General features: G+C 38.4%; 1 protein-coding gene across 1 annotated transcript; it reads right to left on the minus strand.

Annotated features, from left to right (window-relative positions):
- Positions 1 to 790: 790 nt before the first annotated feature.
- LOC134326261 (zinc finger protein 850-like) lies at positions 791 to 25,679 on the minus strand (the record flags this gene model as incomplete). The annotated part of the gene is made up of 3 exons (XM_063008430.1): positions 791 to 1,967; positions 22,534 to 22,538; positions 24,686 to 25,679. Coding segments are annotated over 3 exons (2,004 nt in total), but the record flags the coding sequence as incomplete, so codon positions are not given.

Here is a 25,679-nt window from a genome sequence, read left to right on the forward strand (position 1 = left end):
CCTACAGTCAAGCATGGTGGTGGTAGCATCATGGTCTTGGGCTGCATGAGTGTTGCTGGGACTGGGGAGCTGCAGTTCATTGAGGGAAACATGAATTCCAACATGTACTGTGACATTCAGAAACAGAGCATGATCCCCTCCCTTCGAAAACTGGGCCTTATGGCAGTTTTCCAACAGGATAATGACCCCAAACACAACCTCCAAGATGACAACTGCCTTGCTGAGGAAGCTGAAGGTAAAGGTGATGGACTAAACCCAATTGAGCACCTGTGGCGCATCCTCAAGTGGAAGGTGGAGGAGTTCAAGGTGTCTAACATCCACCAGCTCCGTGATGTCATCATGGAGGAGTGGAAGAGGATTCCAGTAGCAACCTGTGCAGCTCTGGTGAATTCCATGCCCAGGAGGGTTAAGGCAGTGCTGGATAATAATGGTGGTCACACAAAATATTGACACTTTGGGCACAATTTGGACATGTTCACTGTGGGGTGTACTCACTTATGTTGCAGCTATTTAGACATTAATGGCTGTGTGTTGAGTTATTTTCAGAAGACAGTAAATCTACACTGCTATACAAGTTGTACACTGACTACTCTAAGTTATATCCAAGTTTCATGTCTATAGTGTTGTCCCATGAAAAGATATAATAAAATATTTGCAGAAATGTGAGGGGTGTACTCACTTTCGTGATACACTGTTTATATGGGAATATGAGTTTTTTAGCCATATCGCCCAGCCCTACTGGAAGTGATGCTTAATTTAATGGACATTTAATAACATTTGTACCTTAAATTTCCTGAGTGTCTGCAAAACAAAAGTGTTCTTTTGTATCGCGAGTGATATTTTTTAAAGGCCATATTGCCCACCCCTAGTGTTGTGTGCATACTGCACACTTCTGTACTGAAAGCGCTGCGTACTTCCTCCAATCTAGTACAGACTCTGTTAGTATGCAACTCTGGATGCAGCTAATGTTTCTCTCCAGTGTGAATGCCCTGGTGTCTTTTAAGAGCACTCTTTGTATTAAAGCTCTTCCCACATTGTGAGCACTGATACGGTTTCTCTCCACTGTGAATGCGCTGGTGGATTTTGAGCTCACTCTGTCTAGTAAAACTCTTTTCACATTGTGAGCACTGATACGGTTTCTCTCCAGTGTGAATGCGCTGGTGGATTTTGATATGACTCTTTTGATTAAAACTCTTCCCACACTGTGAGCACTGATATGGTTTCTCTCCAGTGTGAATGCGCTGGTGTATTTTAACCACACTCTTTGTATTAAAACTCTTTCCACACTGTGAACACTGATACGGTTTCTCTCCAGTGTGAATGCGCTGGTGGGTTATGAGATCACTCTTTGTAATAAAACCCTTACCACACTGTGAGCACTGAAACGTTTTCTCTCCAGTGTGAATGTGCTGGTGTCTTTTGAGATTACTCTGTTGATTAAAACTCTTTCCACACTGTGAACACTGATATGGTTTCTCTCCAGAGTGAATGTGCTGGTGTTTTTTCAAATCACTCTTTGTATTAAAACCCCTTCCACACTGTGAGCACTGATATGGTTTCTCTCCACTGTGAATGTGCTGGTGTGTTTTGAAATGAGTCTGTTGATTAAAACTTTTCCCACAGAGTGAGCACTGATACGGTTTCTCTCCAGTGTGAATGCGCTGGTGTATTTTGAGCTCACACTTTGTATTAAAACTCTTTCCACATTGTGAGCACTGATATGGTTTCTCTCCAGTGTGAATGCGCTGGTGTGTTTTGAGCTTACTCTGTGTATTAAAACGCTTCCCACACTGTGAGCACTGATATGGTTTTTCGCCAGTGTGAATGCGCTGGTGTTTTTTTAGATCACTCTGTCTATTAAAACGTTTCCCACACTGTGAGCACTGATATGGTTTCTCTCCAGTGTGAATGCGCTGGTGTATTTTGAGCTCACTCTGTCTAAGAAAACTCTTCCCACATTGTGAGCACTGATACGGTTGCTCTGCAGTGTGAATGCGCTGGTGTTTTTTAAGATCACCCTGTGTAATAAAACTCTTTTCACACTGTGAGCACTGATATGGTTTCTCTCCTGTGTGAATGCGCTGGTGTATTTTGAGATGACACTGGAACCTGAACCTCTTTCCACACTGTGAGCACTGATACAGTTTCTCTCCAGTGTGAATGCGCTGGTGTATTTTGAGATGACACTGGAACTTGAAGCTCTTCCCACACTGTGAGCAGACGTTTCCTTCTTCCTGTGTGGGACTGAGAGAGGTGTTAATGCTGACAGTACCAGCGGACGTTTGCTGATTACTGGAGCTTCTGGTGGGCGTCAGATCCTCATGTTCAGTCTTAATCTTCACCAGAGTCTCATATTTATCATGGTTGCAGCTCTTGATGTGATTGTGGAGCTGATTTTGGGTTGTAGAGGAACGTGGACACGAGGAGCAGCAGAAATCCTTGTTCAGTTCTGAAGCACAAAATAATTAAATACATTTATAACATTATAAATAATTAGGGCTGTCAAACGATTAAAATTTTTAATCGCGATTAATCTCAGAATTTCATATAGTTAATCGTGATTAATCGCATTAAAAAAAATCTGTGTAAATGTTATAGAAAACAAGGATTTTTAAGTGAAATGTTACAATTAAAATGGTGAACACATTTTATGCTAAATGTACTTATGTTAAAAACTGCTGGGACAAGAGAAAACTGTAAGGGAGTTTTATTCACTCACATACTAGGCAGTAATACTATCCAATGGTTTGATGGACGTTTCTACACGAAGTGAGTGTGTTTTGACCCTTTGGGGCTTCCATAGTTCATGGACAACGTGCTTGACTCAGCTGTCCGGTATTCTTTACCGTAACAGAATAAGTTAATAAAGTGTTCTGCTCCCGACAACTTGTGAATATAGCGTGTATTTATTTCTTTATTATGCAAGTGCAGATGCTACGACGCTCTTTTACATTTTGTTAACAAACCGCAAATGAAAAACGGTGACATGTCCGACATTAAAACGTTTGTTCTACCAGTCAAGTCTCAACATGAACTAGAATTTGCGTTAATGGCACTATTTATCTTAATCGCGTTAAATTGAGATTGCGTTAATGCGTTATTATCGCGTTAACTTCGACAGCCCTATAAATAATCAATACATTTATAACATTATAAATAATCAAATACATTTATAACATTATAAATAATCAAATACATTTATAACATTATAAATAATCAAATACATTTATAATATTATAAATAATCAAATACATTTATAACATTATAAACAATCAAATACATTTATAATATTATAAATAATCAAATACATTTATAATATTATAAATAATCAAATACGTTTATAACATTATAAATAATCAAATACATTTATAATATTATAAATAATCAAATACGTTTATAACATTATAAATAATCAAATACATTTATAATATTATAAATAATCAAATACATTTATAACATTATAAATAATCAAATACATTTATAATATTATAAATAATCAAATACATTTATAATATTATAAATAATCAAATACGTTTATAACATTATAAATAATCAAATACATTTATAATATTATAAATAATCAAATACATTTATAACATTATAAATAATCAAATACATTTATAACATTATAAATAATAAATACATTTATAACATTATAAATAATAAATACATTTATAATATTATAAATAATCAAATACGTTTATAACATTATAAATAATCAAATACATTTATAACATTATAAATAATCAAATACATTTATAATATTATAAATAATCAAATACATTTATAATATTATAAATAATCAAATACGTTTATAACATTATAAATAATCAAATACATTTATAATATTATAAATAATCAAATACATTTATAATATTATAAATAATCAAATACATTTATAATATTATAAATAATCAAATACGTTTATAACATTATAAATAATCAAATACATTTATAATATTATAAATAATCAAATACGTTTATAACATTATAAATAATCAAATACATTTATTACATTATAAATAATCAAATACATTTATAATATTATAAATAATCAAATACATTTATAATATTATAAATAATCAAATACGTTTATAATATTATAAATAATCAAATACGTTTATAACATTATAAATAATCAAATACATTTATAACATTATAAATAATCAAATACATTTATAATATTATAAATAATCAAATACATTTATAATATTATAAATAATCAAATACATTTATAATATTATAAATAATCAAATACATTTATAATATTATAAATAATCAAATACGTTTATAACATTATAAATAATCAAATACATTTATAATATTATAAATAATCAAATACATTTATAATATTATAAATAATCAAATACATTTATAATATTATAAATAATCAAATACATTTATAATATTATAAATAATCAAATACGTTTATAACATTATAAATAATCAAATACATTTATAACATTATAAATAATCAAATACATTTATAATATTATAAATAATCAAATACATTTATAATATTATAAATAATCAAATACGTTTATAACATTATAAATAATCAAATACATTTATAATATTATAAATAATCAAATACATTTATAATATTATAAATAATCAAATACATTTATAATATTATAAATAATCAAATACGTTTATAACATTATAAATAATCAAATACATTTATAATATTATAAATAATCAAATACGTTTATAACATTATAAATAATCAAATACATTTATAATATTATAAATAATCAAATACATTTATAACATTATAAATAATCAAATACATTTATAACATTATAAATAATCAAATACATTTATAACATTATAAATAATCAAATACATTTAAAACATTATAAATAATCAAATACATTTATAATATTATAAATAATCAAATACATTTATAACATTATAAATAATCAAATACATTTAAAACATTATAAATAATCAAATATATTTATAACATTATAAATAATAATATACATTTATAACATTATAAATAATCAAATACATTTATAACATTATAAATAATTAAATACATTTATAACATTATAAATAATCAAATACATTTATAATATTATAAATAATCAAATACATTTATAATATTATAAATAATCAAATACATTTATAACATTATAAATCATCAAATACATTTATAACATTATAAATAATAAATACATTTATAACATTATAAATAATCAATTACATTTATAACATTATAAATAATCAAATACATTTATAACATTATAAATAATCAAATACATTTATAACATTATAAATAATAAATACTGTTAGTAATTGTTAAACTGAGATCTGATGCTAAAGTCCTGTAACGTGATTCATCCTGCATTCATCACTTCCTGCTCACACTGATCTGCATGAGCACAATACAAGCTTTCACTGTATGATGCTTCATCCCAGGTTCCTCTGATTCTATTCCATCCAAATCTTATTTTACTCAAGATAAAAAATATCTTACTGAGTTCATCTTTATCTTCAGGTTCTTCCTTCTTCACAGGCTTCATCTGGAAACCTCCACACTGTTGCTCCTCTGGGGTGAGGTGTTCCTCAGAGGTGACGTGTTCCACAGGGATTAAAGATCCTTCATCTGAAATTCATCAATATGTGAAGAAGAAACTCAACAACTGGAGGAAACTGAAGGTTGTGGGTTTAGTTACCACAAATAAATACTACTTAGATTTAATCCAGACTGGAAGTATCAGCACTTCTACACAGGACAGTACGGTACAGTACAGGTTCTAATCCCACTATCCACATTCTCTTATTATTTCTACTATACTAACCACACTGTACTGTACTAACATGGCAAATTGCTCCACATTTACTTACAGAAGTAACTTCCATCTTCTTCCTCCTCCTTTTTTATTAGTTTCTCTTGGAATCCTTCATTTTGTAGATCTATGGGGGTGACGTGTCCCTCTTCTGCTGACTGCATTATTAAAAGATCTGACAGGCAGACGGACAGATAGACAAATGCACTTTATTCCTTATTAAAGAGAAATCCAGGAATATTCTTTCAGACTCTTTAACTGTTTATTTTTAATGCTGTGAGGCTGTAAACAGAGTGAAAATGTTGAAACTATTGTGGGACTGAGCAGCATCAGACAAAAAAGACTTCTAATAGAACTTTTTGGGTTGGTTTCACAGACAGGGATTAAGCCTAGTCCTAGACTACACAGCATTTTGAATGGAGATTCTCTATTTAAAGCTAAATGTAGTCCTGGACTATAAGCCTTAATCCCTGTCTGGGAAACAAGCCTTTGAGTTTGGTGGAAGTGGTTTTGTGGCCCAAAGTGAAATGATTAAGTCTGATGTTCTTTACATCTAGTTTCTCATCCACTCCCAATAACAGTGCTGTACTAATACTGTTAACTTTTACTATAAACCTGTAAAACAACCTGTAAACAAAGCTACAAGAACTCGCTGTTTCTATCAAACATTACAAACTGTAAACAAAGCTGAAAATGTGACGCGTTTATATCAAAATGTTACATTTAATAATGAATAAACTCTGAATCCGTTACAATCCACTGATTCATCGGTTCAATGAATCGGTTCATCAGTACTGAATCATGTGTGATGCTAACAGTTAGCGGAGCAGCTAATAGTTTGTGTGTTTAAATAAAACTGAAGTTAAAGCTCCTCAAATCCTCACAGTGATGTTTTATTATGAACTCTAGTTTTATTATTAATTAGAATGTGGTTATAATTAAATACATATTTTACTTACAGATGAGGCTCTACAGTACAAACACAGCAGCTTCTTGTTCTTCTTATGATGTTTAATGGCGGTTGGCAGAACAACTTAAGACGCACCAGCGCCACCAACTGGACTGGAGTTGAACAGCAGCTTAGCAGTAAAACATCTCCATTAGCCCTGGATCTCTCAGCTACAGTGTTGGGGGGAACGCGGTACAGTCACGTGATGACTTTTTATCTGTAACGAAGTCATGTAACGCGTTACAGTTACATATTTGTAATGACGTTACAGTTACTGTGATGAGGGATGAGTCGTTCGCGAACGAACCGATTCTATTGAATGACTCTTTTGAAATGAACTAAAAGAACCGAGTCGCTCCTCTAGTATAAGGACAAATAATTAAGGAATAAACTCGTTTAATGATGTTAAATCTGATTGGTTCATGGCGTGTATGTTTTAAAGCAGAAACAAACACAGGCACATCTCTGCACAAGAGAGGATTTTTCTGAAACTAAATAAATAAAGTAAATAAATAGAATTTGTTTGGGTTTAGAATGTAACGTGAAAGTAAAGTAATGAGGAACGAGATTATATTTTCCAGGATGTAATGAGTAAAGTAATCCCATTACAATTTTAGTTAAGTACCCAGCTAGCACAATCATCTGGCCCAGTTCCCACTTTTCTATCGGCACCGTCGGCCGAGTGTCAGAATCGGACAGAATGAATGTAGCCAGATCCGGTCCAGTTGTTACCACAGCTGGGTTTGGCTGGTGCTCGTAGAAACGCGTGCGCGCCGACGCTGGTTGTCCAGCTGTGGCCCAGCGTCCAGTCTCTGATTCAGCGCCGGCAGACGAGCGTCACCATAGCAACAGTGCGATGCGAGCCGTTGAAAAAGAGGAATCGTTCAAAACAAAACAACAATAATAATAATAACAACAAAACAACAATAATAATAATAACAATAATAATAATAATAACAACAAAACAACAATAATAATGACAATAATAATAATAACAACAAGACAACAACAATAATAATAATAATGATAATTATAATAATAATAATAATAATAATAGTAATACAGTATTAAACAACAGACGAACTACCATCTCTGACTACATCCACAAGGTGGACCAACAAAGCAGGTGTGTACAATAATAGTGTGGACAGTAAGTGGACTCATTGTTTAAAAAGTCCAGCAACACTGCTGCTTGTGATCCTTTTAAACCAGCACAATACACACTAACACACCACCACCATGTCCGTGTCACTGCAGTGCTGAGAATGATCCGCCACCCATAATACTTGCTCTGAGGTGGTCCTGTGGAGGTCCTGACCATTGAAGAATAAGGTAAAAGGGGGCTAACAAAGTATGCAGAGGAACTGATGGACGACAGTGGAACTGTAGAGCTACAAAGTGCACCTATATGGTTAGTGAAGCTGATAGAAAAAGAGTATACATACAATGAGGTGGTTTTAATGTTGTGGCTGATTGGTGTATTATTTGGTATTGTACATAGTTACATTTGTAAAAGACCGTTGCAGTCTTTTCAGTGACTTTTGCAACTGTTCTCTTTGTGTGACTGAATAACGAACAAAAACTTATTTTTATAGAAAGTTATTTTAAAAGTTAATTGTAGATGACAGTTAACTTAACTGAAGTGTCTGTACTTCTTTATATTATTTCTGTTATAAGAAACTTTTTCTTTCTCACTACTTTTTACTAAAATACTTGTTATTATACTTGTTATACTTGAGTTTTCTCTCTGACATTGCAGTAAACATGGACAGCAAGTAGAACTTTGCTCATTCCTTGGCCTGTAAAAGATCAGCACCATGCAACATGTTAATAAACTCAGACATGAATGTAAATTAGACAGACTCTGAGCTGAAATAAATGGTAGACTTCCATATGGTAGATGGGGTTATTAGATGTACAACATAAACAGAAAACAGTCCTGTCTCTAAATAGCTAAATTATTAAACAAAAAGTACAGAATCTAAATTGCACAGATTTTCTATTTCAGGTTATTTACTGCAATAAACTAGCAGATTTACTAAAACTTAATAATAGGCTTTCAGTCTGTTAATCCCTATCCGAACCCCTATACTTCTGCAGGTGCTGTGAGACAGAATTCATGCAGCAAAGCAGTCGATGAGGAAATTGAAAAATATATAAAAGATGGCGGCAGAAAAAAAGACTGGAAAAAGCAAGACCAAAAGAAATGTGAAGAACTTTACCTATATATATCGTAGTACATAGTATGTATAGTACTATTATGTATGTATAGGATAGTATTGATATTTGCTATATTTATATATATATACTGTATATATACAGTGTATCACAAAAGTGAGTATACCCCTCACATTTCTGCAAATATTTTATTATATCTTTTCATGGGACAACACTATAGACATGAAACTTGGATATAACTTAGAGTAGTCAGTGTACAGCTTGTATAGCAGTGTAGATTTACTGTCTTCTGAAAATAACTCAACACACAGCCATTAATGTCTAAATGGCTGGCAACATAAGTGAGTACACCCCACAGTGAACATGTCCACATTGTGCCCAAAGTGTCAATATTTTGTGTTACCACCATTATTATCCAGCACTGCCTTAACCCTCCTGGGCATGGAATTCACCAGAGCTGCACAGGTTGCTACTGGAATCCTCTTCCACTCCTCCATGATGACATCACGGAGCTGGTGGATGTTAGACACCTTGAACTCCTCCACCTTCCACTTGAGGATGCGCCACAGGTGCTCAATTGGGTTTAGTCCATCACCTTTACCTTCAGCTTCCTCAGCAAGGCAGTTGTCATCTTGGAGGTTGTGTTTGGGGTCGTTATCCTGTTGGAAAACTGCCATGAGGCCCAGTTTTCGAAGGGAGGGGATCATGCTTTGTTTCAGAATGTCACAGTACATGTTGGAATTCATGTTTCCCTCAATGAACTGCAGCTCCCCAGTGCCAGCAACACTCATGCAGCCCAAGACCATGATGCTACCACCACCATGCTTGACTGTAGGCAAGATACAGTTGTCTTGGTACTTCTCACCAGGGCGCCGCCACACATGCTGGACACCATCTGAGCCAAACAAGTTTATCTTGGTCTCGTCAGACCACAGGGCATTCCAGTAATCCATGTTCTTGGACTGCTTGTTTTCAGCAAACTGTTTGCGGGCTTTCTTGTGCGTCAGCTTCCTTCTGGGATGACGACCATGCAGACCGAGTTGATGCAGTGTGCGGCGTATGGTCTGAGCACTGACAGGCTGACCTCCCACGTCTTCAACCTCTGCAGCAATGCTGGCAGCACTCATGTGTCTATTTTTTAAAGCCAACCTCTGGATATGACGCCGAACACGTGGACTCAACTTCTTCGGTCGACCCTGGCGAAGCCTGTTCCGAGTGGAACCTGTCCTGGAAAACCGCTGTATGACCTTGGCCACCATGCTGTAGCTCAGTTTCAGGGTGTTAGCAATCTTCTTATAGCCCAGGCCATCTTTGTGGAGAGCAACAATTCTATTTCTCACATCCTCAGAGAGTTCTTTGCCATGAGGTGCCATGTTGAATATCCAGTGGCCAGTATGAGAGAATTGTACCCAAAACACCAAATTTAACAGCCCTGCTCCCCATTTACACCTGGGACCTTGACACATGACACCAGGGAGGGACAACGACACATTTGGGCACAATTTGGACATGTTCACTGTGGGGTGTACTCACTTATGTTGCCAGCTATTTAGACATTAATGGCTGTGTGTTGAGTTATTTTCAGAAGACAGTAAATCTACACTGCTATACAAGTTGTACACTGACTACTCTAAGTTATATCCAAGTTTCATGTCTATAGTGTTGTCCCATGAAAAGATATAATGAAATATTTGCAGAAATGTGAGGGGTGTACTCACTTTTGTGATACACTGTATATATATATGTGACATATGTGTGTGATAAATATTTATGGTATGTATTAGTAGATGTAGTAGTAGTAGTATGTTTAGTAGTATTGTGTATGCGTAGTATAGTATTTATATTTACAATATTGTTCACTTTTATAATTATTATTCTTATATGCAATTACACTGCCTGGCCAAAAAAAAGGTCACCACTGTCACACCGGCTGTGGCTGCTCCTCCACACCACCAGAGGTCCCTGTCTCCAGATTTCTAACGTGCAACCACTTCCTGTTTGACGGCCATTCTGTGAGGGTATAAATACCCCACAGAATGAAACACCTGTTGCGAAGTCTTGTTTTGCAATTCTGAGCGTTTTCTAGAGTATATCTGTTTATTAGTGTATGACCTTGATTGTTTCTGTATCTGGATTGTGAGTATTCTCTTTTGCCCTTTGGATTTGTTTGCTTGGACATTTTTGATCACCCGTGTATGACCTTGGACTGTTTTTGGATTCTGACCTTGTTTATTGCCTTTAATAAAACCTGCACTTGATTCCTAATACTGCCTGTGAGTGCTTCGTGACAGAAGACTTCGCCTAAGATGGAATCAGCAGGTTTTGATAACCGATTGGCTCGGCAAGAACAACGAATGGAAGAGATTGCATGTCTCTTGCAAGAAATGTTGCTGAGGACGGCACCTCCACTACCAGACCATGTTGAACCGGAACACTCAACCATAGCCCAAGGGCATGTGAGTACAGTACCATCCACTATGGTGAGTTCTCGAGTACATATCGCCCTACCGGAGAGGTATGATGGGTCAATGGACTTGTGCAAAAGTTTTTTGATGCAGTGTAGTATTTTTATAGAACACCATCCTGAACAATTCCGTGGTGAAGCTGACAAGATCCATTTTGTCATGTCATTACTCACCGGAAAAGCTAAGGAGTGGGCTACTGCATTATGGACCCAAGGTAGCGATGTGTTAAAGTCGGAAGTTCTGTTTTATTCTGTTTTTAAAGAAGTGTTTGATCATCCACAAGCAGGGCGTAATAGCGGCACCAAACTCTGTGAACTAAAGCAGGGAAGAAGGAAGGCATCAGAATATGCGCTGGAGTTCCGAACTATTGCGGCTGGGAGCGGTTGGAATGAACCAGCGTTATTGACAATGTTTAAACGAGGTCTCAGACCGGAACTGCAGGCAGAAATGGCCGTTCGAGGTGCGTCCATGAACATGGATGATTATATTCGGCATACCATTACATTGGACAATCTGCTGTATGACGGTAGGATGATCAGGCGAGTAATGAACTCCACCGAGTCAACAGAAAGAATGGACCGGGATCCTGAACCTATGGAGTTGGGAAGAGCCCACCTCTCCGAGGAGGAGAAACAGAGGAGGTTCCGAGAGAGACGGTGTCTTTACTGTGGGAAAGATGATCATTTGTGCAGATCCTGCCCAACTCGCCCCAGGACCGCAAAAGTGTTGGAGGTAGGTTTTATGCTTCAACCTGAAATCAATGTTAAGTGTATGAGCATAGAGGTTCAGTTGCTCTGGGGTTCAGAGTCTGCGTTTGTTTCAGCGCTCATTGACTCGGGAGCCGCAGGGAACTTCATAAACCGCACCATCGCTGAAAGGCTGCAGATCCCGCAAACCAGTACCACCTCTCCAATGGTTCTAAAGGCTGTGGATGGTAGAATCCTGGGAAATAACTCGGTGACAGAGCGCACCACGGAACTTACCATGAAAATTGGATCACTTCACGAGGAAAGTATTTCCTTCTTTGTCATTACTGCTCCCCAACATGACATTATTCTGGGGTTTCCTTGGCTAGTTAGGCATCAGCCTCACATTTCATGGGGAAGGAATGAAATAGAGAAATGGGGAAAGCAGTGTTGGACAACATGTATGACTTTGCCTATTAGGGCTACTTCAGTTGAAAGCCCCAATACTGTTGAAACAGACAATGTTCCAGATTGTTATAAACCCCTGGGGGAGGTGTTTTCTAAAAAAGGTGCTAGTGAACTACCTCCACATAGGCCTTGGGATTGTGCTATAGAACTGTTGCAGGGCAGCACACCACCTAGAAACAGGATTTATCCCTTATCCCGGATAGAGACTGAGGCACTTGAGAAATATGTGGAGGAGGCTCTAAAACTGGGGTATATTCGCCCATCCACCTCTCCAGCTGCAGCCAGCTTCTTTTTTGTGGAAAAGAAGGATGGGGGGCTGCGTCCTTGTATAGACTACAGAGGATTAAATGACATTTCAGTAAAATACAAGTATCCTCTGCCTTTAGTCCCTGCAGCATTGGAACAACTTCGTGGTGCTAAGGTTTTCACTAAGTTGGACTTAAGGAGTGCATATAACCTCATTAGAATTCGTAAAGGTGATGAATGGAAAACGGCATTTATAACCACCAGGGGGCACTATGAGTATAGGGTGATGCCCTATGGTTTGGCTATAGCGCCCTCTGTTTTCCAGGCCTTCATAAATGAGGTTTTGCGGGACATGATTGACCAGTGGGTCATAGTGTACATCGATGACATTTTAATTTATTCCAAAACTCTGGAGAAACACATTGATCATGTTAAGAGGGTGTTAGCTCGTTTGTTCGAAAACAAGCTATTCGTCAAGGTGGAAAAGTGCGAATTTCATTTATCCTCTGTCTCGTTTTTAGGTTATGTAGTGGACCAAGAAGGAGTGCGCATGGATGAAGGTAAGGTGAATGCTGTGGTGCAATGGCCCCAACCGAACACAATAAAGGAGCTGCAGAGATTTCTGGGGTTTGGCAATTTTTATAGGCGATTCATTCGAGGCTTTAGTATTGAAGCAGCTCCCCTCACTTCCCTGTTAAAGGGAAAAAAGAAAAAACTAGAATGGACCGAGAAAGCCGAAATAGCTTTCCAATCTATTAAGAATCGGTTCGTGGTTGCTCCCATTTTAAAGCATCCTAACCCAGAATATCCTTTCGTTGTTGAAGTGGATGCTTCTGATTCAGGAGTGGGTGCCATATTGTCTCAGAGAAGTGGTTCTCCTTCTAAACTTCATCCATGCGCCTTCTTTTCAAGAAAGTTGAGTAATGCAGAAAGAAATTATGATGTGGGCAATCGAGAGCTTCTGGCTATGAAACTGGCATTGGAAGAATGGCGGCACTGGTTAGAGGGGGCTAGGTATCCATTTTTGGTTTTGACAGATCATAAGAATCTGGAGTATTTAAAGACCGCTAAAAGGCTTAATACCAGACAGGCTAGATGGGCGCTCTTCTTTACGAGATTTGATTTTACCGTGTCTTATCGCCCAGCATCCAAGAACAGCAAAGCGGATGCATTATCTCGCCTGTGGGACGGAGAACGAGAGGAGATTCAGCCATATCCTATCATCAAACCAGAATGTATTATTGGACCCATAAGATGGGATTTTATGGACGAGATACACCGGGAACAGGAGAACGAACCTTCTCCAGAGACGTGTCCACCAGACCGTGAGTTTGTTCCTAGTACATTACGCCAAAATTTGATCGAGAGAATTCATAGTAACCCGAGTTCAGGCCATCCAGGGATCAGTAGAACCCTGGACTTAGTGAAAAACAAGTTCTGGTGGAACGAACTGGAGAAGGACGTTCAGACATTTGTAAAAGCATGTCCAGTGTGTACTCAGTCTAAGACCTCTAGACAGTTACCTGCAGGTTTGTTGGAACCACTCCTTATCCCTAAGCGTCCGTGGTCGCATTTAGGAGTGGATTTTATAACAGATTTACCTATTTCCCAAGGAAATACGGTTATCTTAGTGATGATAGATCGGTTTTCAAAGGCGTGTAGGCTTATCCCTATGAGAAAACTACCTTCCGCACTAGAGACGGCAGAAGAGTTGTTTAGCAATGTTTTTCGGTTTTATGGGATTCCAGAGGACATTGTATGAGATCGGGGACCTCAGTTTACATCAAGGTCTGGAAAGAGTTCTGTAGATTGCTTGACATTAATATCAGCCTTACCTCAGGGTACCATCCACAAGCTAACGGACAAACTGAGCGTTTAAATGGAGAAATAGGCAGGTTTCTTAGGTCATACTGTTCCCGCTCCCAGCAGGATTGGGCCCGATTTTTGCCTTGGGTGGAATATGCCCAAAATTCACTGCGAAGTTCGTCGACAGGTATAACTCCTTTTCAGTGTATTTTAGGCTATCAACCACCACTCTTCCCCTGGTCAGGAGAACCTTCGATAGTTCCAGCTGTGGACGACTGGATGAGGAGGAGCAGGCAGACATGGGAGGAGGCACATGTAAGGCTGCAGAGAGCGATTCGTAGACAAAAGGTAAAAGCAGACCTTCATAGACGGGAAGTACCAGGTTTCAGACCAGGACAGAGGGTATGGTTATCCACAAGGGATCTAAAGTTAAAACTACCTTGTAAAAAGCTGAACCCCAAATTTGTGGGGCCTTTCAAGGTATTGAAACAAATTACTCCGGTATCATATAGATTGGAATTACCTGCCTCTTATCGTATCGCTCCTACGTTCCATGTGTCATTGCTGAAGCCAGTGTTTTCTTCTTCCTCCCAGAGGCAGTTGGCTGTGACAGAACCCCCTCCTCCGCTGGACGTGGATGGTTCCCCCGCCTACAGTGTAAGCCGGCTGTTAGATTCAACACGCCGTGCTGGTAGATTGTTCTACCTGGTCGACTGGGAGGGCTATGGACTAGAGGAGCGGTCTTGGGTCCCTGCAAGGGATATTTTAGATCCCTCACTCATAGAGGACTTTCACAGGGACTTTCCAGATCATCCAGCCCCTAAACCCAGAGGACGCCCCAAAAGGAAGGGGTTCTCGGCGTCGGGAGCCGCCCGTCAGGAGGGGGGTTATGTCACACCGGCTGTGGCTGCTCCTCCACACCACCAGAGGTCCCTGTCTCCAGATTTCTAACGTGCAACCACTTCCTGTTTGACGGCCATTCTATGAGGGTATAAATACCCCACAGAATGAAACACCTGTTGCGAAGTCTTGTTTTGCAATTCTGAGCGTTTTCTAGAGTATATCTGTTTATTAGTGTATGACCTTGATTGTTTCTGTATCTGGATTGTGAGTATTCTCTTTTGCCCTTTGGATTTGTTTGCTTGGACATTTTTGATCACCCGTGTATGACCTTGGACTGTTTTTGGATTCTGACCTTGTTTATTGCCTTTAATAAAACCTGCACTTGATTCCTAATACTGCCTGTGAGTGCTTCGTGACAACCACCTGGATTTAACTAAGCAAATAGGTATGAGCCTCCCATTGGATAATTACTTCATGGGTGATTATGTTTCAGCTGGCAACACGTTATTTACCCCATTTCTCATTTGTTAACCATGTGGAAAGACATCCTGTGGTCGTGGAAAAGATGTTAATCTGTTTCAGAGGGGTCAAATTATTGGCATGCATCAAGCAGAGAAAACATCTAAGGAGATTGCTGAAACTACTAAAATCGGGTTAAGGACTGTCCAACGCATTATTAAAAAGTGGAAGGACAGTGGGGAAACATCATCTTCAAGGAAAATCTTGAATGATCGATCACTTAAACATTTGGTGAAATCAAATGGTAGAAAAACTCCAGTAGAACTGTTTTGTAGGGAGATGTTTAATAGTGAAAGTAAGAGCATTTCCACACGCACAATGCAAAGAGAACTCAAGGGATTGGGACTAAACAGCTGTGTAGCCTTAAGAAAACCACTTGTCAGTGAGGCTAACCAGCAAAAATGGCTTCAATTTGCTAGGGAGCATAAAGATTGGACTCTGGAGCAATAGAAGAAGGTCATGTGGTCTGATGAGTCCAGATTTACCCTGTTTCAGAGTGATGGGCGCATCAGGGTAAGAAGAGAGGCGGCTGAAGTGATGCACCCATCATGCCTAGTGCCTACCGTACAAGCATGTGGGGGCAGTGCTATGATCTGGGGTTGCTGCAGTCAGTCAGGTCTAGGTTCAGCAACGTTATGTGCCCAAAGAATGAGGTCAGCTGACTACCTGAATATACTGAACCACCAGGTTATTCCATCAATGGATTTTTTTTCCCTGATGGCACGGGCATATTCCAAGATGACAATGCCAGGATTCATCGGGGCTCAAACTGTGAAAGAGTGGTTCAGGGAGCATGAGACATCATTTTCACACATGGATTGGCCACCACAGAGTCCAGACCTGAACCCCATTGAGAATCTTTTGGATGTGCTGGAGAAGACTTTGCGCAGTGGTCCAAATCTCCCATCATCAATACAAGATCTTGGGGAAAAATTAATGCAACTCTGGACAGAAATAAATGTTGTGACATTGCAGAAGCTTGTGGAAACGATGCCACAGCAAATGTGTGCCGTAATCAAAGCTAAAGGCGGTCCAACCAATTGGAGTGTGTGATCTTTTTTTTGGCCAGGCAGTGTATATGTTATTTTCTTTATAATATTCATATAGTTGTCATTTTGGTTCACTTTTATAATATTCTGATGATTATTTTTTAATATTCTGATTATTATTATTATTATACTACTTGCTGCAATTATCTTAATAAAATACTTTCTGCTGCACAATCTGTAGTTAATCTGTAGCATAAATGTACTATTTTATTTATGAGGATGTGAAAGGAGAAGAAAACGGTAAATAAATGGTATCGCAGTGTTTTGGGGCAATTCCGGCCCAGTTATGGGAGATTAAGCGGAGATCTGGCATCCGGATTTGGGCCAGTGTATTTGGCCCGATTCTGGGCAGTCATTCAAAAAGAGTCAGAGCCGACACGGGCTGCCGGCACTGAACCAGATGCGGCAGGCTCGGCTGGCAGGAGCTGCGCCGGAAGTGGGCCACAATTACAAGGCTAGCTGGGTAATAAGTAATGGATTACTTTTTTGAGTAACTACCCCAACACCACTCAGGTAGCTTTAGAGAGGACTACAGTCAGTCCTAGACGTTCTTCTAAGTAGTTTCTCTAATGTCATGTTTTGTTTTCCAGCTCGCACATTCACACCAGTAGAAGTTTAAAAATAACACTACAAACCAACTAGTCTATAAGCACAAGAGGATCCACAAGAGGATCCACGTACAGAGGACTGATTCAGGACTTCATGGACTGGTGTCTGCAGAACCACCTCCAGTTAAACGTGGGGAAGACCAAAGAGCTGGTGGTGGATTTCCGCAGGTGCAGACCCACTTTACCATCAGTGAACATCCAGAGAATGGACATTGAGAGAGTGGACTCTTATAAGTACCTGGGTGTTCATCTAAATAACAAACTGGACTGGTCAGCTAACACTACTGCACTTTATAAAAAAGGTCAGAGCAGACTGTACCTACTCAGGCGACTGAGTTCATTTGGAGTGCGGGGGGCACTCCTGAGGACTTTCTTTGACACAGTGGTGGCATCAGCCATCTTTTATGGAGTGGTATGCTGGGGCAGCAGCATCTCTACAGCGGACAGGAAGAGACTAGACAAACTCATTAAGAGGGCCGGCTCTGTCCTGGGGAGCCCCTTAGACCCAGTGCAGGTGGTGGGAGACAGGAGGATGCTAGCCAAGCTCCAACGACTCCCACCCCATGCATGAGACTCTGGCAGCACTGGGCAGCTCCTTCAGTGACCGGTTGCTTCACCCCAAATGTGGGAAGGAGCGGTACCGCAGGTCCTTCCTTCCAGCTGCTGTTAGACTGTAAAACCAGCACTGCTCCAAGCAGATCACACACACACACACTTTAAATTATTCATAACAATGTTTGACTTTTTTCCCCATGTGAAATTATTACAATGTGCAATATTTGTCCCAGGTGCAATTATTTGTAATTATTGTAAATATTTTTCAGAGTTTTTTTCCTGACTTATTATTACAGTTTTTTTCAACTGCTTACCAGTGTTGTGCCAGTTCACAGCTTTTCTGAACTAGTTCAAGTTCAGTTCATACATGCTCAAAGTGAACAGTTCACGTTCAAAGTTCACAATTTTAATTCTGAACTAGTTCAAAGTTCAGTTCATTTTACTTTTTTCGTGAGATATTCAAATAAATACTTTTTTTCACACTACAAGCTAGAAATCACTATACGTTCTTTGAAACTGCTCATTGTAGACATTTGCTCATGACACTGCAATTGTGGGTTTCTTACCAGGTGATGAAACTTGCAGCAGTACAGACAAGGTAGACCAGTTCTATACTTAGTGCAATGAAATCTACCAGCATTTAATTAAAAAAAGAATATATAATATGAAATATGTATATATTATTTTATATATATGATATTATATATACATATGTGTGTGTATGAAATGAAACTATTGAATGAAGGTAATGAAGGCAAAACTCAAAGGCACAAAAAACTTTATTTTTAAGGAAACTGCGATGCATTGCGCACACAATGTCAAAACCATTTCTGTCTGGTGATACATGATTTAAGCGGCACCAGCGAGAATACAGGAGGGAGGAACTTTCTCTCGTTGCGTTTCAAAAGAGAAAACAGATGTCACTCAGTTTTCAATGGAAAACAAATTCCAACGTTCATTTACAGTGATGTCTGCCGTTCATGACACATAATGTGAACTAATTCACGTTCAAGTTCTTTATTAAAAATGTGTTGCGTTCAGTTCAACGTTCACGAAAAAATGAGCGTGTTCAATGAACGCGTTCTTTTGAACTCGTTCACGCACAACACTGCTGCTTACACACTAAATATTTGCTTGTCACACAACTTTCTAAACATGTCCTTCAAACACCATAACCCCACACCAAATCTGCAAAACCACACACTAATTCTCAGTGTCTGACTCAGTTTTCAATTTTTTAAAACACATTTTGCAAAACTCCACACACAATTTTCTACCTAATACACAAAAATCAAACAGGAAGTAACTTGATTTCTTTTTTCAAACACAACCTATCAAAATGCCACACTAAATCACCAGTGTTTCACTCTCACTCCTCACATGTGCTAACACTCATTACTTTATTGAACACCAAAGAATCATTAGCATAGGTCACATATTGACATAGGTCAAGATGTCTGTTTTGAACTATGAATGACAACGCAGAGAGAGCCAGGAGAGTTGGAGGTAGAGGCAGATCACAAGGAGTTCGGGTTTGAGGAGAAGGAGTTGGAAGGAGAGGAAGGGGAGGAAGAGGACAAGAGTGACAGGGAAGAGGACGAGGGCAAAGAAGGGAAGCAAAGAGAGCGATTGAGGAATTTTTCTCCACATGGCGCTGGTGATATGATCGTCGTCCCTGTGCCCGCATTCCACTTCTCCAAGCAATAGAGGAAGCATGTGGCGACATTGACGCTGCCTCTATTCAAGGATGGATGCGCCATGCAAGAAGGTTCTTTCCTCTGTGTTTAGCAAGAGAGGACATAGCATGCGACGTGGATGAAGTACTGTGGCCAGACCCAGCCCGGAGGAGAGATGAAGCCTAGACACAGACCCAACCCCTACCCTCCCCCCAACCAACACACACACACAATTAATTTTTTGGTAAAAAATAAAATTATTTGTTTGAAATTAGCTTTTTCATAGATGTGTTTGGTTTCTGTCCAACTACATATGGTGGTTGGATTTTTTTCTTCTTATGTGCTGTACAATACGGTGGCCGAGAAGTGCAAAACAAATTTACATTTCAGAAAACAAAATTACAAAAAAACTAAAACAAATTTACAAGTGCTCGGGTACCCAGTGTTTGTAAATTTGTTTTGGCATATGTAAAAGTGTTTCAGCACTTGTAAATTTATTTTCGGCATATGTAATTTTGTTTTCTAAAATGTATATTTGTTTTGCACTTCCCGGCCGCACATTTCTGACGGAAAAGGCAGGGACAATAAACCGGAAGTGCGTGTTGCTTACCTGCTGTCAATCAAACTGTTTCTCAGCGATAAAGTGAACGGAGTTTGTGATGGTGACGATAAACAAGGTTTTGTCTAGTTTGTGGAAATCATTTTATCCAGTTGACCCGCTATTGTTTTTCTTGTGGAAAGTTTTGTGCAGATGTTTAGACGTGGCGTGTGCATCTCTATTTACCGTCCGCTCTTCTAAACATCTAAGGAATTCCCACAAGAACAACAAAAGCGAAATAATGAAAATAATTAACACAAAATGGACAAAACATTGTTTATTAGGGACGGAACATTTGATACCGAGGCTTTAAAGCTTGTTTCACTTTTGTAACACTGGACTCAGTGTATCGGAACTTATATTAAAGCAGCATGTGCGGGACTGATGAAGCTTTGTGCTGTGTTTTATCTCACTGATTATATAAGAGACAATCAAACCAGGGTTACCCACCGTCCTGTAACATACACAATCCTTCTTTATCTGGAGACTAAACGCCGCGTTCTGTATTGAACTGATACAGGACGCTTTGTTCCGTATTTTTATCAATGGGAGACGGTGTGGTGTATAAAACAGAAGGAAACTGCTGCTTAATTCATTATATTAAGTAGTGTTCACTTTTATTCTTAGTAACGTGACATAACCTGTTTAATAAACCGCTGTATGTGTAGCACAGTGGGCGGAGTGCGTTGTTTTGCCTAAAATATGGTTCTGACTTATTATAAAGAATGAAAATAATAAATGTTAAACACCATAAATAAAACCTTTGTTCTCATGACTGTGTAAGGTCCCCCCCTGCTGCTATAACCAGCGCACACACACCGTTACTAAGAATAAAAGTGAACACTACTTAATATAATTCCCTCAGTCTCCCATTGATAAAAATACGGAACAAAGCGTCCTGTATCAGTTCAATACTGAACGCGGCGTTTAGTCTCCAGATAAAGCAGGATTGTGTATGTTACAGGACGGTGGGTAACCCTGGTTTGATTGTCTCTTATATAGTGAGTGAGATAAAACTCAGCACAAAGCTTCATCAGTCCCGCACATGCTGAGTCCAGTGTTACAAAAGTGAAACAAGCTTCAACAAGCCTCGGTATCAAATGTTCCGTCCCTAATAAACAATGTTTTGTCCATTTTGTGTTAATTATTTTCATTATTTCGCTTTTGTTGTTCTTGTGGGAATTCCTTAGATGTTTAGAAGAGCGGACGGTAAATAGAGATGCACACGCCACGTCTAAACATCTGCACAAAACTTTCCACAAGAAAAACAATAGCGGGTCAACTGGATAAAATGATTTCCACAAACTAGACAAAACCTTGTTTATCGTCACCATCACAAACTCCGTTCACTTTATCGCTGAGAAACAGTTTGATTGACAGCAGGTAAGCAACACGCACTTCCGGTTTATTGTCCCTGCCTTTTCCGTCAGAAATGTGCGGCCGGGAAGTGCAAAACAAATATACATTTTAGAAAACAAAATTACATATGCCGAAAATAAATTTACAAGTGCTGAAACACTTTTACATATGCCAAAACAAATTTACAAACACTGGGTACCCGAGCACTTGTAAATTTGTTTTTGCTTTTGTTGTAAATTTGTTTTAGTTTTTTTGTAATTTTGTTTTCTGAAATGTAAATTTGTTTTGCACTTCTCGGCCACCGTAGTACAAACATTGTATTTAGAGCAGCAAATGATTTGGAAAAAATAAATGTTTTTGGTTTCAATACTGCTTCTGTGTGTATATTCCACCTTCTCTCTGCACGTTTGTATGGAAATAAACGTAGAATCCCATGAAAGACAGAAGAGCTTTAGGTTTTAAACATCAGTGTGTACATAATGTATCCAAAATGTCATATTATGACAAAAGTGTTTGCAATGTGAGGTCAATGCTTGCTTTTGAGATGTGTTTATGACATTTTGAATGTTGTGTGTCATTTTGCTTGAGATTTGAGGCATTTTGCATTTTGCGTGAGCAATTGTGGGTTTTGTGTGTAGAGTTTTGAAAAATAGACACAGAATTTTGAAAATGTGTGTAATTATTTGTTAAAAACTGGAATATGTTCTGACTCAATAACACATGTGGCAGGAACTTTATCTTTAAGCAGATACACAGCACGTACTTTAACAGACTCGTTTCTGAAAATTAAATCACTAAAACTGACACTAAATTTGTATTTCGCGCGGTTCACCTGACGCGAAACTCGAGACACTTGGTTGAGATAACGGTCTCAAATCAAGTGCGCATGTGCGCATGCCCAGATGTCCAGACTGACATGATGTCTGCAGAAGAGAGCTTTGTGCAAAATAGGCGTAATAAAAGGCGCTATAAAGTCATCTGTCTGATGTAATATTGATGTAATGTAATATTTGTCCTGTCTGCATGAGGTTATTTGTATTTTTGTAATATTATAAATATGTAAATCTGTGCTGTATTCTTTTTTTACTGGAGTATTGTTAATCATCTAATTTTTTTTAGATGTAAACAATGTCTTTTTGACATGTTTTTCATGTCATGTAATTAACTTACTCCCCCACACATTAGAGGTGGGCGATACCGGGAATTTTGGTATCGATCCGATACCAAGTAAATGCAGGGCCGGTATCGCCAATACCGATACCGATACTTTTTATTATTTAAGCTTCATAGATCCAAAGGATCCAAAAGACCTAGGATACAATTTCGCCAAACATTGTACGTGACAACAAAATACTTTGTTATCACAATCAACATTTTTGTTTAGAAACAATGGAACAGTAACAAAACAAAGTTTCCCTTAACATTAGGAAAATAAATCTTTTTTGAGGTAGAAAAGGAGAAACCACAATACAAAAATAAAATAAAAATTCTCCCCTCACTAGACATCTTTTCTAGTTCTTTCTTTCTTTGTTTCTTTTTTCAAATAGAATTGTTCTTAGCAAAAACAATAAAAAATAAGGAATTTTCTTCCTTTCAGTGCAATTCTGTTTTTAAAAAAAATATCACTCAACACAACTTAAAACAAAATCTCCTGAGGTAGAGGGCTGACAAACCACAATACAACAAAATTAACACACCACAACAAATACTGTAAACAGTTTCAAACTTATTCTGTTTTTTCTGAGGAGAGCGCTGAGTGGGCGGGCCAGGCTGAGCCTACCTGCATGGCTGTTTGGCTGGCGCCGCTGAACCACGTGACGGTGCAACAACAAAAGACGGGGGGTGCGCCTGTGACACAGCGCAGCGCTACTCTTACAGACAGACAGGGAGACTGTGATGAATCCGTGTGCGCAGCAGTCAGTGCGTGCGGGAGAGAAAAAAAGCTTGAGTATCGATCTTTTTACACGAGTATTGCTCAATATCAATACCAGCGTTGGTATCGATATTATCGATATTTGGATCGATCCGCCCACCTCTACACACATACACTTACACCCTTCATTCACATACCTCGTGTGATATTGTTAATATGTGCATGAAATGAAAGATTGTGAGTGGAAGGAGAGACGACTGAGTTCTTCATCATCACTGAGAATTTGTTAGATTTAGAGAGAGGAGATTTTCTACCTATAAGAAGAATTTCAGTTTTATCAGCATTTAATGTGAGAAAATTGTAAGAGAACCATGTTCTTAATTCTATTAGACAATCAGAGAGAGAGATGGAGGAGGAAGAGTAGCCGTGAGCACAGTGGACAGGTATAGCTCTGTGTCGTCTGCATAACAACAAAATTGAATGTTGTATTTCCTAAAGATACATCCAATGGGAAGCAGGTAAATTATAAATAGTATAGGCCTCAAGACAGAGCCCTGAGGGACACCACTAATAACAAGAGTTACTGTGAATACGTCTACTGTACACGTCTAGAAATGTATGAAGAAAACCAATCAAGCACAGTATCACTAAGACCAATATATGCTAGCCGATCCAATACCTTTTATTTTAAATTAACTTTCACTATTAACTGATAGCATTCACTTACATCAGGCTCTAAACCTCCTGGTTCTACCCACCATTCACTCCACTATAGATAATCACATTATTTCCCAGTAATAGTTTAACCTAAAGATGTATACTTTTATTATTACTATTTACTTATTAATGTTTACTGTGTAATTAATGACCTATTAATTACACAGTATAATTCATTCACTGCTAAACATTTCTCCCCAACACTGTGAGCATCATTTCTGTAAAATGTGAATGCGCTGGTGTTTTTTGAGATTACTCTGTGTAATAAAACTCTTTCCACACTGTGAGCACTGACACGGTTTCTCTCCAGTGTGAATGCGCTGATGTATTTTGAGATGACTCGGTATATTAAAACTCTTTCCACACTGTGAGCACTGATACGGTTTCTCTCCCGTGTGAGTGTTCTGGTGTCTTTTTAGATCACTCTGTCCATTAAAACTCTTTCCACACTGTGAGCACTGATACGGTTTCTCTCCAGTGTGAATGCGCTTGTGTGTATTGAGAGCACTCTTTCGATTAAAACTCTTTCCACACTGTGAGCACTGATATGGTTTTACTCCAGTGTGAATGCGCTGGTGTATTTTGAGATTAGTCTGTCTATTAAAACTCTTTCCACACTGTGAGCACTGATATGGATTCTCTCCAGTGTGAATGTGCTGGTGTCTCTTCAGAGCACTCTGTCCATTAAAACTCTTTCCACACTGTGAGCACTGATACAGTTTTTCTCCAGTGTGAATGCGCTGGTGTCTTTTGAGATGACTCTGTCCATTAAAACTCTTTCCACACTGTGAGCACTGATACGGTTTCTCTCCAGTGTGAATGCGCTGGTGTCTTTTGAGACAACTCTGTCCATTAAAACTCTTTCCACACTGTGAGCACTGATATGGTTTCTCTCCTGTGTGAATGCGCTGGTGTCTTTTGAGATGACTCTGTCTATTAAAATGCTTTCCACACTGTGAGCACTGATACGGTTTCTCTCCAGTGTGAATGTGCTGGTGTGTTTTGAGATTACTCTGTATATTAAAACTCTTTCCACACTGTGAACACTGATATGGTTTCTCCCCAGTGTGAATGCGCTGGTGTCTTTTGAGATGACTCTGTCTATTAAAATGCTTTCCACACTGTGAGCACTGATACGGTTTCTCTCCAGTGTGCATGTGCTGGTGTACTTCAAGATTACTCTGTGTATTAAAACTCTTCACACACTGTGCGCACTGATACGGTTTCTCTACTGTGTGAATGCGCTGGTGTCTTTTGAGCACACTCTGGAACTTGAAGCTCTTCCCACA

The sequence above is a fragment of the Trichomycterus rosablanca genome, chromosome 14, assembly GCF_030014385.1.
Source record: "Trichomycterus rosablanca isolate fTriRos1 chromosome 14, fTriRos1.hap1, whole genome shotgun sequence".
In the NCBI taxonomy this organism is placed as follows: Eukaryota; Metazoa; Chordata; class Actinopteri; order Siluriformes; family Trichomycteridae; genus Trichomycterus; species Trichomycterus rosablanca.